The sequence below is a fragment of the Eleginops maclovinus genome, chromosome 7 (genome assembly GCF_036324505.1).
Source record: "Eleginops maclovinus isolate JMC-PN-2008 ecotype Puerto Natales chromosome 7, JC_Emac_rtc_rv5, whole genome shotgun sequence".
In the NCBI taxonomy this organism is placed as follows: Eukaryota; Metazoa; Chordata; class Actinopteri; order Perciformes; family Eleginopidae; genus Eleginops; species Eleginops maclovinus.
In genome coordinates, this window is record NC_086355.1 from 21,494,427 (window position 1) to 21,507,856 (window position 13,430).

The following is a 13,430-nucleotide window of genomic DNA, read 5'->3' on the forward strand; positions in this document are numbered from 1 at the left end:
TGCATATGTGTGTTTGCGGCTTGTGAGCGCCCTCAGTGCTCGACTCACTCCTTGGTGTGCTGGAGGTCCTGGAGGTCCTGCCTCACCGGGCATACCTGGTATACCTGGCTCTCCATCATAACCTGGGGGGCCACGCAGTCCCTAGATGGGGAGAGAGAGAGAGAGAGACGTGCTGAGTCACTCAATGAAAATCACTTCCTTACTACTCAGTCGGACACTGATTCATTGGCTGTGAAAATGTGTACTTGTGTTTTCAGTTTCTATTGTTCTCTTTCCCCGTGAAATGAAGTTGATTAAATGAGTTTAGCTCAAACACTTTGCTTTGGGACCTGTCATTGCAGTTTGATGCAGGGATGCAGCCTGATTTGTGTTTGTTAAGCAGTATAGCGTGTACAGTAGGAAGCAGCTGGTTAATAAATCTCTGCCTCGGACTGCACTGTACCTCATTCATCACCCTGCTACAGGACAGCTGAGCAAAGCACATTATACATCCGCCTGGCACATCACGCTGCACTCTGACTGTTAGTCTATGCCCTTGAACCAAAAATAAGAATATACTGTATAAACTGCATTATATTGAACACTTTCTGATGAACATGCTATATTCAAGGGCAGAGATAGCATCCAATGCCTTCTCATCATGGCACATTCAAAACTAAAACATAACATTGTAAAAAAACAATAAAACATATAAGTCTAAATAACCAATGAACCATCTGTTTAATAATAGTTCAAATAATTTAGAAAATGTATTATTTTACTGTTTTTCCATTAGCCACTAGACACTTTTGATGTTATTTGTTATGTTTTGCTGTTTATGTATTTGTTTTATTTCATTAAATGTTTTCATTTCTTTCATTTTTCTAGATTTGCCTTACTGATTGGTATTATTTTAAGGGTCAGTGTTAGTATTACTTCTAATACACTTTATATTTTTGTAGTTGTGTTAGTACTACTTATTATGCACTTCTTATTTCATTTTGAGTTATGATATGTTGCTGTGCTTTTGAGAAATGTCTGGCAGCATCATATTCTTCAGGATTAAAAAAGCTGTTATCATATCTTGTCTTTTTGACCTACACGTCTGAGAAGCTCGATCCCATAGTATGGTTTTAGATATGCAGGAACATACACATAAATATGGACTGTAATATATCTAAGATAACAATGATTTGCACTGTGGATGTTAATAATACAAACTGTAACCCATTAAATCTTATTTATCACTTTGTGTTCTGCCATACACCCTTTGAAACCCCCATAATAAATGTCATGATGTTGTTTCTGATAGTGTTACGAGCAGAGAGGTGTAAGTAAAATAACATGTGATCACACTACTTTAAGCTTTATTGTGATGTTACGTTGTGATTCATGCATGGAGACTTACAGGCCTTCCTTTGTTTCCACGAGCTCCTCTTTCTCCTGGTGAGCCCGGACCCCCCTGGAGTTGTGACAAACAGAAAGAACCAATGAGTGTCTGACAGTGATGACATCACAATCACAGCCTCAGCTGTCACAGGAAGGTTTAACATGTCACAGTGAATCAGATTAATAATGTGCAAGAGGTGCAGGAGGTTACTGTTCCTCTAATGCCATCTAGTGTCAGTTCAGGTAGTTGAATGTGCAAACTTTCAGAAGAAGACATTATTTTAAATAATAAAAGCAGGATGCTCACCATAGGTCCAGGGCGGCCTCTGATACCAGTCACCTGCAGGAAAATCATCAAAGTTACAATGTGCATTTAGTCGGGTTTAACACTTAAAGTAAGCCTGTTTAAAAAGGCTTGTATTTTGCAAAAACTCACGAGTGGGATATCCCCGGGTTCTCCTTTCGGACCCTGGATGAACAGAAAGGACAACATATTTTAAACTCTGTGATGGAAGTGATATTTATAACGAGAATCAGCCTAAATGAGGAGACTGTGGCCTACCTTATAGACTCTTTCTTCACCTACAGAGAGGAAAAAGGAAAAATAGATCACATGATTTGTTTATCCTACCATAATTAGCAGATCATCAAGTGGAAAATGCAATGCAGACAGTGAAGCAGTACATTCATTCTCATCATTATGGAAGTCCTTCAAGTAAATAAAGGCAACATAATTAAATAAAAATAATTAATACAATTTCCCTGATGTCACTCATTCTTAAAAGAGGGTTGAATTGAAATGTAAAAGTGTGATATAATCAGTATCTTTCTTATTTTCTTACTTTTAACCTGACAAAACGACATCATATATTATGGTAATATAACAGTTCCATATCATTGTAAATATTATTTGTTATTTGTCTTTCTTCTTTGCAGGAGAATATTGCTAACATTGGACAAAAAGAAAATTGTTGACTTTATATCATTTACAAAGATTGTTTTCAATCATGAAAAGACACATTGATTTTATATTTTTAAGTTGTGATCACCTTTTAACGATATTCTTTCATGCAATAAGAATATCTTTCACAGCTTTAACAAGATTATTACAAGATATGTTCAAGTTTCATCACTTATTCTCACCTCTTCAGTGGATATTCTCATCTTATATCGTGATATTTTATGTTTGGAAAAAGGATTTCTTGTTATTATATAAAGTAAAGATTTTCATTTAACATTATGTCATAATCTTGTTTTCTTTTTAAAACTTGTTTAAATGTGCTAAATAGTTTGAAACTGACCAAGTCCTTCACTGAAGATTTTTTTTAGATGTGTGTTAAACATGGTGTTTGATTATTTACTCTGAATACACGGACAGGTGTCAAACAACGTTATTTTCCTCTGATCACAGACATGTTTTTTTTAATTCTCTCTTACCACCACCAAAGCTGCCCTGCCTGCCGTCGGTGGAGGAGTCGGTCTGACAGATGGGGCAGCACTCGCCCTCGGGGACCACCACCTTGTCGCAGTTGCTCAGCTCATCACACTGGATTTCGTCGCAGAGGACCTGACCGTTGTCACACACACACATCCGGCATGGCTCCGGCTTCCAGATGTCCCTGTTGCTGTATACCTGGCCGTCCGCCGTGCAGCTCATGTCATCTGCAACACAGGGTGGGGGGGACAGTTAGTTTATCAGGTGGACTGAAATCCTCTCAACACAATACGTTATTATGAGCACTTTGAGACAACTGGAGCCTCCAGGTATCGAGCTCCTCTTCTGTGGAACCTGCTCTCAGTCTGTGTTCGGGAGGCAGACACACTCTATACATTTAGGACAACCTTTAAGACTTTCCTTTTTGATAAAGCTTAAAGTTAGGGCTGGCTCAGGCTTTCCTTCCTTGCACGTGATATTGGGCTTAAAAATCTAATTTGATTGATTGGCTGTTGGGATCAGAAAACATGATAATAAGTAAAGGTGTGAGATTACAGGGATCAAACCCTTTATTTGTGAACCATTGAAACAAAAAAACAGTCATCCATCAGTCCTCTATTCCTCTTTTCCTCTGTATGTATAGAGGCCTATCCCATTAACCCTCAGGCCTTTGAGAGAACCTCACCACCAACACAGAGAGGATATTCTTTCTACAAACCAGCTGCCTCCAAGAGAGTAGTTACCATCTTGTTGATCCCAATAAATCCATAATCTCAGGTGTGACTGTCAAGCAGCTGACCTTACCAACAGGAAACCTTATCGAAACTAATAATCCAAATAAAAAGGTAAACTGGAGGGATATAAAATATTTCATAGTGAAAAAAACCAAACAAGTGTGTCCGACAGCAAAGGTCTGGTGATTCTTGGCTGTAGGGAAAGAGTGAGGTCATTTCCTCAAGAGACAGGGTGCTAAAAACTTGGCTCATGTTCAAAAGAAAAAAAGAAAACCTGCAGCCTCCTGTGAAGCATCTGTCGCTCCCAGCAGTCCTTCAAGGGTTCCTTATTCACCTTATATGTCTACTCTGCGCAAATATCTGAAAGTGGTACCTTACATTTGCAACAAATGATCTAAAGCTGAATAAACAAAAGAGCAAACACATATTTTCTCTAAAATCAGAGATCAATCTCTCCAGAAGGGTTTTCAAATAAGAGATGAGGATGTAAAGGGATGTTTTGGACTAAGCCTGGCTTTAACACTTTGTAATGTGAGTCCACCTCCATATGACTCCACCTGTTCCCCAGCAGGGGGCAGCACTCACCTCTGCAGGTGAGCCAGGTTAACCTGCAGAGGAGCCCTGACTACTGACAGAGGCTTTTATTATTGTGGTTTTCTGCCAAAATATCTACATTTCAACTTCACTCACTGTGCTTTCTGGATGGTTCCAAAAACCTTCAATCAAAGAGTCAGCAGGTATGAGTGCAGGTGTACTTAAACTGAGGATGATACAACGTGTTTTAACACAGCTTAATACACAGCTATATTTAAATTAGTTAGACAAGCCAAGGAATGTAAACACACTGCCTAGGACAGAAGAACAGGAAGAGACTAATACAGATATATAACAAGGCTACACCCACACACTCAAGTGAGCAAACATGGACATAAGCACACATTCATATCACACACACCCAAGGTTACAATATAAATGATTTGGGGATGTGCTCACTCGCTCTCTGTAATATGCTAGTTTAACAGGGAATCTAAGCGTTGAGCATATTGTCGTGGCTTCCTTCTCACTTTTCCTATTAAGCCACTAGACGCCATAAACAGACATTTTCTCACGAGTTCTTTCCTGTTTATATTTGTTTTACTTACATAATTGTTGATTTGCTTGGCCTCAGATGGTGGTGATATTGCGCGATGTTTGCTCAAAATAAAGTAACAAACTTGTTGACACAAATAACAAAGAAAACAGGCAAAACTCTAATAAAATAATAAACAACTTAGGTAGTCCTTTCTTTCTTTCTACTCACACAGTATCATTTCTTGAGAGTTCAACAGGAGAAAGTCTCATAACAATATGTTGGGTTGTGTTAAAGTGTATAATAAGATTAATTGCGGTTATGAAAAAGCATTGGCGGCACCTTTAGCAGCAAAAAATACACAGCGTTCTATCACTCTATACCACACTATTAACAGATTGATACGAACAACCACATTTTAAGCCCTCATTTTGATACAATTCTATAATACCACCTGGGCTTCAAATATGAATCCGGTGTAGATATAAGATACAGAAAGGCTATGGTAAAAGATCAACGATGTCAGTGATTAATTCTGTTTTTAGACTTGTCCTAACAAGAGATCCTCTGAAATACCTCCAATCACAGGAAACATGCTTGGATATTGTTCAAATGCAGCAGCAAGTCAATTAAATCTAATCCCAGCAGTATGGGTGGCTGGGATTTGGGTAATATCTCAAACTCAGATTTTTATTCTCTGCATGAGTATTTGTTTTCTTTTTTCTCAGTCACAACAACATGTACAGATGTTTTAAGGCTAGAATTATTACAAATAAGTATATGTATGTAAACAAAAATTACATGCGAGACAGCCATTCATCAGTTCTAAGGGAACAAAAAAGTTTAGTCTTGTGAAACCAAGAAACAAAACATCCGAGTAAACACAAAACAATCTTTCCAAAAAATAGATTTGTTACTAAAATGATTCCAAGTGTTTCCACAAATGAAGAGAAATGTACTCAGTGTCCCAGGGAGAACTGGTGTTCATTTATGGGATTTAATTTCTTGTAAACATGTCCTTATATTGTGTATTATATGTTGTTCTACTCTCATTACGGTAAGTATCCTCTTTACAGGAGTGAAAAAGTCTGTTCCTTTCATTTCTGAGCCATTAAAGCGTCACAGCAGCGGTGTCTGGCCACAGAGCTGGAGAGACAGTTTTCCTGTTGGGTTTGAGAGATTTGAAACTCTGCATGTTGGGACAGTTTGAAATTTACTGGAAGAGAAGTGTGGTTTTTTAGAGCGGTCTTAAAAACCCTACCACAAGCCTGGAGGAGGAGGAGAAGGAGGAGGAGGAGGAGGAGGAGGAGGAGAGGGACGTTCACTTTTTCCCCTCCTCTCAGATAATTCTTTGCAGGTTCCACTCTTTTCCACAGACGCCGTAAAAGAAAACAGATTAACCGTGACAACTGCGAAAAGGCATGCTGCCCTCCGAAGGTGACTGCTTGATCAGGATTTTCCACGAGTCAGCTCAACGGGTAGACAGTTTCCTCCTCTGGTTTAAAACATGGAGTCTGGAGCTCTTCAACATGACTCATGTGTCTACTCTGTGCCCGCCATTCACTCCGCTCACCACACGGCAGACAGATAAAATACTTTGAAAGAAGTGACGGCACACATCAGAGAGAAGAAACTACTATTTAAACTGTATGACTCCAACAACCATGAAAATTAAATACAAATAATGTCTTTATTTAATTAAAACAAATCAGGAAATGCGTTTTGTCAAAAGTGCACCATTTTAGAAAATTAAATATAAAATAAAATATCTCTATCAACTGCAGAAGTTGCAGTAAAAGTGTGCAATACAAGGGGAAAAAAAGAAGGAAAAGTATAAACGCACACATTTTTATAAGGAAAATGTCAAAAATGTGACAAAGTAAAAAAGTTGTTTTAATGAGTACAATATTTCTAGCAAAAATAATGTTTTTTCAACTCACAATTGGGAGAAATTCCCTTCAGGCGCTCCTGAGATATCACATTTAGCAGGGTACAGATGTGAGGTCACAGTGGCCTTGACCTCTGACCACCAAATTCTAACCAGCTCATGCTTGAGTGGATGTTTGTGTCAAACCTGACATCCTTTTCTCCAGGTGTTACTGAGATGTAGTGTTTGCAATAATTCGATCAACAGATGGCACGGACGTATAATAACTGAAAAAAAATGTCTCTTGCATTGCTGTACTTGGCAAAGGTGGACAAGAAATGTAGACGGTTTATAGATTTTCCTTGGCTAATATGGAAATACTCATAACAAGCTGCGTTCGCGAGAATCTCTTGCAGCCACAAGTGGAGGGGTTAGAAAATGACCTTATGGAAACAATGAGTCACATAAAGCTGGAACTCTCATTTCCTTTAGGAGAAAAAAGAAAAGAAAAGTTGTTCCAAGTGCAGCCCCCGAAACTAATGGACACAACTCAGTCTCATTTTCAGAGAGATATTCCCACCTGCATGGTAAGTTTATGAAATCATGCTCGTTGTTTCCATTCTTGTTGTGAAGAGGATCTTTATGTCGGTAACTAACTTTAATACAGCCTGATTCCTGCTCCAGATGCTGATGAGTTACAGCTGCTGAGGGCTGGCTCTGTGTGAACCAGCTTCTCCTTCCTGCTCTCAAACCCCCGGTGTCATGGCCGAACATAAATCTTCCCCCTGTGAAAGACCTGCAGCTCAACCTGTGATTGAGTTGTAATTGGTTAAAAACATGTCAACACAGTGTTTGGCTTCAAAGGTCATCAACGCCCTGTGATTATCCCTCCCCGTATGTCCTTTTCAACGACCGGCAGAAGGGTTTTAATACGTAAAAAGAAAAAGCATACATTCCATCTGTTTAATATTCTGAAGCATGGAGGATTCGCTGAATTGTGTTCACAGGGCTTGCAATCTGGAACAACGCTCTAGTTTGAACATGCTCGCTTTTCACCTTGGCTTCCACAAACAAAGCTGAGAGTCTCGAGGGAGGGGTAGGAAGCTCGGGCCAGGAAAGTTGAAATGAATAAGTAGCTTGCTGATTACATGTCTAGGCTTTTCCATCAGCAGCTCCTACTCCAATGGCTCTTCCATTAAAGAGGCAACTACAGCTAGGAGCTTTTCCAGTCCCACGTCCAGCCAATCCCCCCCCCCCCACACACACACACACACTCCCCGTTGGCTTCTATATCTATTTAGTTACTGACTCATTGCTTTCTTCTTAATTAGATTCATCTCATCCTTTTAAAGAGGTCATATTCTGCTCATTTTCAGGATCATATTTGTACTTTGTTTCTCTACTGGGACATGTCTCCATGCTTTAATGTTCAAAAAGCTCTTTATTTTTCTCATACTGTCTGTGCTGCAGCTCCTCTTTTCACCCTCTGTCTGAAACCACAGCCCAGTCTGCTCTGATTGGTTAGCTTGCCGGCTCTGTTGTGATTGGTAAACCGCTCAAAGATGTGTCGGAAATGTCCTGCCCCTTAGCCTATCGCGTATCATATGTTGAAGTGCTAGCCAATAGAAGCGCAATTGTTACATAGTGATGTAATTATGTTATGGAAGTAAAGAAAGGAATCCGATGGAGGCGTTTCAGGCAGGAGGGGGAGTGTGTGGGAGAGAAACTCCCACGGGAGGGAACTTTGGGAATTTAGCCTTTGCAGACCATTTAACTGCAGAAAAAGCTATATTACAAGAAAAGGAAAAAAACAAAAAAGCAGAGGAGCAACTTTAACTGCAGATGTCGGAGCAGAACTTGTAAGTGTAGTCTAAATCTGCACCTCAGTTACTAAACGAAATCAACCCTCAAAAGTTACTTTATTTCAGTTCACTTTAATAAGCTGTACAGGAAGACCACCCTGTTTTCATTACAAAGGTTCCCATAAACTAATTGCTTCCTCCCAAATTAGGATTGCAGTTTTAAAGACGTGGTTAACTTATGTTTATGAAAAAAGCATACTACTTGGTAATGTTAAGGCAAAAAAAATAAAATACTTGGCTGGATTAAGTAACAGTTACAGCTAAAATAGATATGTCCATCATATGTTACATTGTGATGGACATAGATTTAAAACTAAAATGACTGCCGACAGTAACACACTTTGACACAGTCTGTGTTTTAAACACAGGGTTAACATTGTCTATGAAACTGAAACTACTTGGTAAGGTTGAAACAAGCGTTTATAAAGTTGGATTATGTACATGGTCAGATGTCACTGTCAAATTCACATGAAATATTGGGACAGAACAAAAAACTGTTGTACCAATCAAACTGTCTGCAGACCATGTGGATAATGCAATTTCCAGCTTGTGTGTGTGCTCATTATGAAATCAATATGCTGACGACAGATGGCATCCTCTGAAATGAGAGGTTTGCTGTAATTAGAGGGTTAGAAATAAGCTGCTGGAATGAAAAAGCAATTAACTAAATAGTGAATGCTACAGACACCAAAGACTGGACGCTCTCTGGTCAGAGGCCCTCACCAAGGTCAGGGTCAAAGCCAGGACCATCTTTTTTTTGATCTGGGCGTGAAGTGTACTCCGAATAAACGTAATGAGAAAAACACAATCGTTGCAACATGGTGTTATATCCCTCTGATCTTTGTGTAAACTGTGGCTTTAACTTTGATATTGTTCATGATACTCTTTAACCACATACTTTCTTTCTCTCGGCTCATCTGCATCACATTACGGACATGTGAGTTCATGAAGCAGTACTGTTGTTTAGCATTTATCAAATGCTTTGCAGAACTTCACCCTAACAAACTTGGAATATACATCTTGGCTTCGGAAACAAAGAATTGGCATAAATAAACAAACTTCAACTGAAAATGGAAACATTGGAATTACTCTCTGGGAAAACGTTTAATTGGCAATGAAGAAAAATTTCCACCAAAAAAAACAACACAGGCACTAAGATATTGTTTAATCTCAGGCTGACTTCTGATGTTTTTACGATGATGATGTTTCTTTCTTCATGTCATTCATTGTTTCATGTTGTTTTATTTAATTATACTGACATGGGTTTTTATTTACATTTTGTTGGTCAGTATTGTAGCATGGATGAAAGAGGATAGAAGGATTTACATATAATTTGCACATTATAGAGATGATTTCACTCCTTCCCTGTATCTTTGTGAATTGAACTGACTTATTGCATACATCATAAGAACATTTTGAGCAGAAATCCAACCAACCTATTTATTTTGGCAATATTTTAGTTTTTATTTAGGCAAAAAAAGCCTTATTTACATGCTAAAGTGTATTATAAAATGTTGGTTGAAATAGGATTTTAACATTTTCCGGTTTGGCCAATACTGGAACATTAAAGGTCAAACTAAAATCCATTACTGCCTTTTTTCCCTCAGTGAAACTTTTTTCCTTGAAAACAATAAAGAACCATTTTTTTTAATGTGCATTTTCCTGTCCTTGCTCAATTTTAATACACCACCTTTATAATCTTTACTTCATGTGATAAACTTGATTGAATAAAAATACAGTATGTATCTGCAAAAAATATGTATAAAACCACTGAATCAGTCAATAGCCAGCCAGCCATCAGCTCCATATGATCAAACAGAGTAAACTCTGAGACATTTCCTGTTGGTGCTCCTTATCACACACAGAAAGTCCCATGCTACATGATCAGTGAAAACTAAATGTACTCACTCTATGAACATTGCTAATGTCTTAATTCTTTATCAATTAACAGTATGACATTAGGCAAGTCAAAGCAGATCTGCAGCAGAGGAAAATGTGACATCACACATTCCAGTTGAGCAGAGCAGAGCGGTAACATATACAGGAGGTCAGAGCACCCCGGTGATTCACATCAACTGAGCACACCGCCAGATGTGAAGCATAAACTGTGAATAGGAGAGCCATGTGGCTGAGACACAGAGCAAGACCATGAAGACTAGGGTTTCAGGCATATGTATTTTAGGAACAAATGGCAGGGAAATATAATACCTGAAGATGTGGGCAGAGACAATAGATGTTTCTGGACTACAAGCATGTCTCTTTAACATCATGCCCTCATGCTTTATCCACTGAGAGTTCCTCACAACTACTACAACTTTTTTCACAACCAATTTTATAAGTAAAAACCATTTAGGTTATAATGATTATTTTATATCAGTGGCAAAAAGTTACAAACCCTCAATGTAATGTGATTGCTTGATCTCAGGGACAAGCATTAACTTTGTAATGTCTGTCTTACCATAGAAGAAGAAGCTGCACACTGTGATTCAGTTTTCCTAATTTGAGCTCTCAGATCTTCATCAGCGTACACATGATTCAACACTGGACAGGCAGGCCAAACCCAACAACAGTAATCTTATCATTGGCAGTATGCAGCTGTGCACACCCTGGTGGAAAATACATTACTTGGGAATTGTAGTTTGTATGTACTAAATGGTGTACTGTGCTGAATTCAAAGCATGGAAACGTTTTTTTTAGGTGTGTGACAGAGCTCACTGTAAACTGTTTTAATTTGAGCTCTTTTCCACAAAAGAAGTAGTCCCTGCTGACTGCATGCTATGCTAATTATCCTGATAAATGGTATGCACATGGGACACATTTTAGAGATATCATCACCTTAGCCTAAATTCTAAAATGATATGCATGGCTAGACAATAAATGAGTAAATGTGTTTTTGTGATTGAGGTTGCTCAACAGTTTGAATAAATAAAATGCATGCTCTGCTCTGTTAACCGCACTGTCTGCAGCTCTCATCACATCTGGTTTCTGCCTCAGTGTGCAGACAGAACGTCTCTTCCTCTGTCTCTCTGAATATGTGAGTACAGAATCACAATCACAGGCAGTAACATTAACACAACATGTTTCTATCTATTCCCCCACTGAGTGCTGTGGCTTCAAATCAATACCACAGCAACATCTTAATTAAGTATTGCAGTGGAGGAGGAAGTGTTCAGGGCTTTAAGTACTGAAGTATTCAAACCACACTGCAAATAGTACAAGTCAAAGTGCTGCATCGAACATGCTATTAAGTGAAAATACACACAGTACAAATAATTAAGCATTCGCTGAAAGTAGTGCTTACCTATTTTAACTACTTTTTATTAATTAGAGGATTAAAAGTAAACATACTCAATGCAGAAAGAAAAAAACAGAACTACAATCAAAGATTTTATCAAAAGATAACTAGCAAAACTTCACAATGACTAAGTTGGAACCATATTGTTTTTACATTTTTGCACTAAAACTGACAAATAAAAGTTCTGCAAATGTACTTTTTGAAATGGTTCAAGGGCAAGCTAAGAAACATACAGTTTTTGCATATTTTTATATATTTCTTATATATTTCATGTGTAAGTAACTCAAATATGTAAAATAGTATAGTGAGGTAAAAGGTGTGAACATAAAATCTTAAAATAAAGTACAATACATCAAATCGCCTTTCAGATTTCTGTACAGCATATGGCCACAGACGAAAATGTAAGAGACACTTTTTATTTAGGAACATTTCTCAGAATCTTAATGCAGATGATGGGATAAACATGTCCGACTGTTCTTCTGGTTGGGAACGATCTTGAGTCGCTTCATGAAGCGTATCATTTAAATGGAGGGGAGCAGGCCCGAAGGCTGCAGAGATTTACTGCCTCCTCATTTTGTCTGACCTCAGAGCTGCAGCATTTGCAGGATGCTGCTTCCACTCTGCAAACCAAATGGCCGCCGGAGGCTCCGTTTTAAATCCCACTCTTTCTTTTTGCATTAGCCTGCGTTTTCTCATATCCCCGTCAAGCTCTCAAATCTCTTTTTCCTTCCCTCTTATCCCTATCAAAGCACGCAGGCTGCTTTCTGGACTTTTCCTCCACACTCCTCTGTTTTCCCCTTTAGTGCTCTGTTCTTTGTCTCTGATTTTCCGTTGTGTTTTTCTAACAGCTCCGAGAAGTGATGCAATGGCTAGGCTGCGACAGGCAGAAGACTTTAAAAGATATATATTTATACTTTTAACTAGATTGCATGGTCTGAGGTCACAAGCTTGACATTACTGTGACTTTAGCTGTTGCTTTATCGAGAATGTCTGCAACAACAATAAGGATTATTATGAGGAATTAGTACAAAAAGCTATAAGTATTCACACGGACGTACGGGCACAGACAGACAGACAGACAGACAGACAGACAGACAGACAGACAGACAGACAGACAGACAGACAGACAGACAGACAGACAGACAGACAGACAGACAGACAGACACACAGACACACAGACACACAGACAGACACACAGACACACAGACAGACACACAGACAGACAGACAGACACACAGACAGACAGACACACAGACACACAGACACACAGACACACACGCTTAAAGTTAAAACTATTATTAGTTTTGAGGTTTGCCCTTTACTATAGTGTGTTCTATGAGTTTGGTGCATGTCAATGGTCTGCAAAGGCTACAATCCCTGTGCTCCCTCCAGAGGGAGTTTCTCTCCAACAAACCCCCACCTGCCTGAAACGCCTCCATTGGACTCCTTTGTTTACCTCTGTAACATAGTGAAATCAATATGTGATGCATGCTTCCATTGGTTAGCGCTCCAGCACATTGTACATGAAAGGCTAATGCACTTTTTGAACATTAAAGCATATAAACATGTCACAGTAGAGGCACAACATACAAATATGAACCTGAAAAGGGGATAATAGGGCCCCTTTAATTATCTTCCTTACATTGTAAAATGAATTAAACGTGACAGTAATGACTTCCTCCATGAATGTTGTAATTGATTTTCTCTTATTTTACAAAACAAAGATGTTTAAAGCAGAACTTTTTTTTGCAATTGTCTGAAACTCAAGCACAGAGCTGACGTTATGGAGAAGTTTGTAGA

The 13,430-nt window shown here is 38.7% G+C and overlaps 1 protein-coding gene across 1 annotated transcript in view; it reads right to left on the reverse strand.

The window, feature by feature from the left end:
• The window catches only part of LOC134867257 (collagen alpha-2(V) chain-like), a 42,280-nt gene that overhangs the window by 19,115 nt on the left and 9,735 nt on the right, over positions 1–13,430 (reverse strand). Inside the window, 6 exon segments of the mRNA XM_063887686.1 lie at positions 49–141; positions 1,388–1,441; positions 1,676–1,708; positions 1,805–1,837; positions 1,931–1,950; positions 2,806–3,030. Of these exon segments, the coding sequence (XP_063743756.1) occupies positions 49–141; positions 1,388–1,441; positions 1,676–1,708; positions 1,805–1,837; positions 1,931–1,950; positions 2,806–3,030 (458 nt within the window).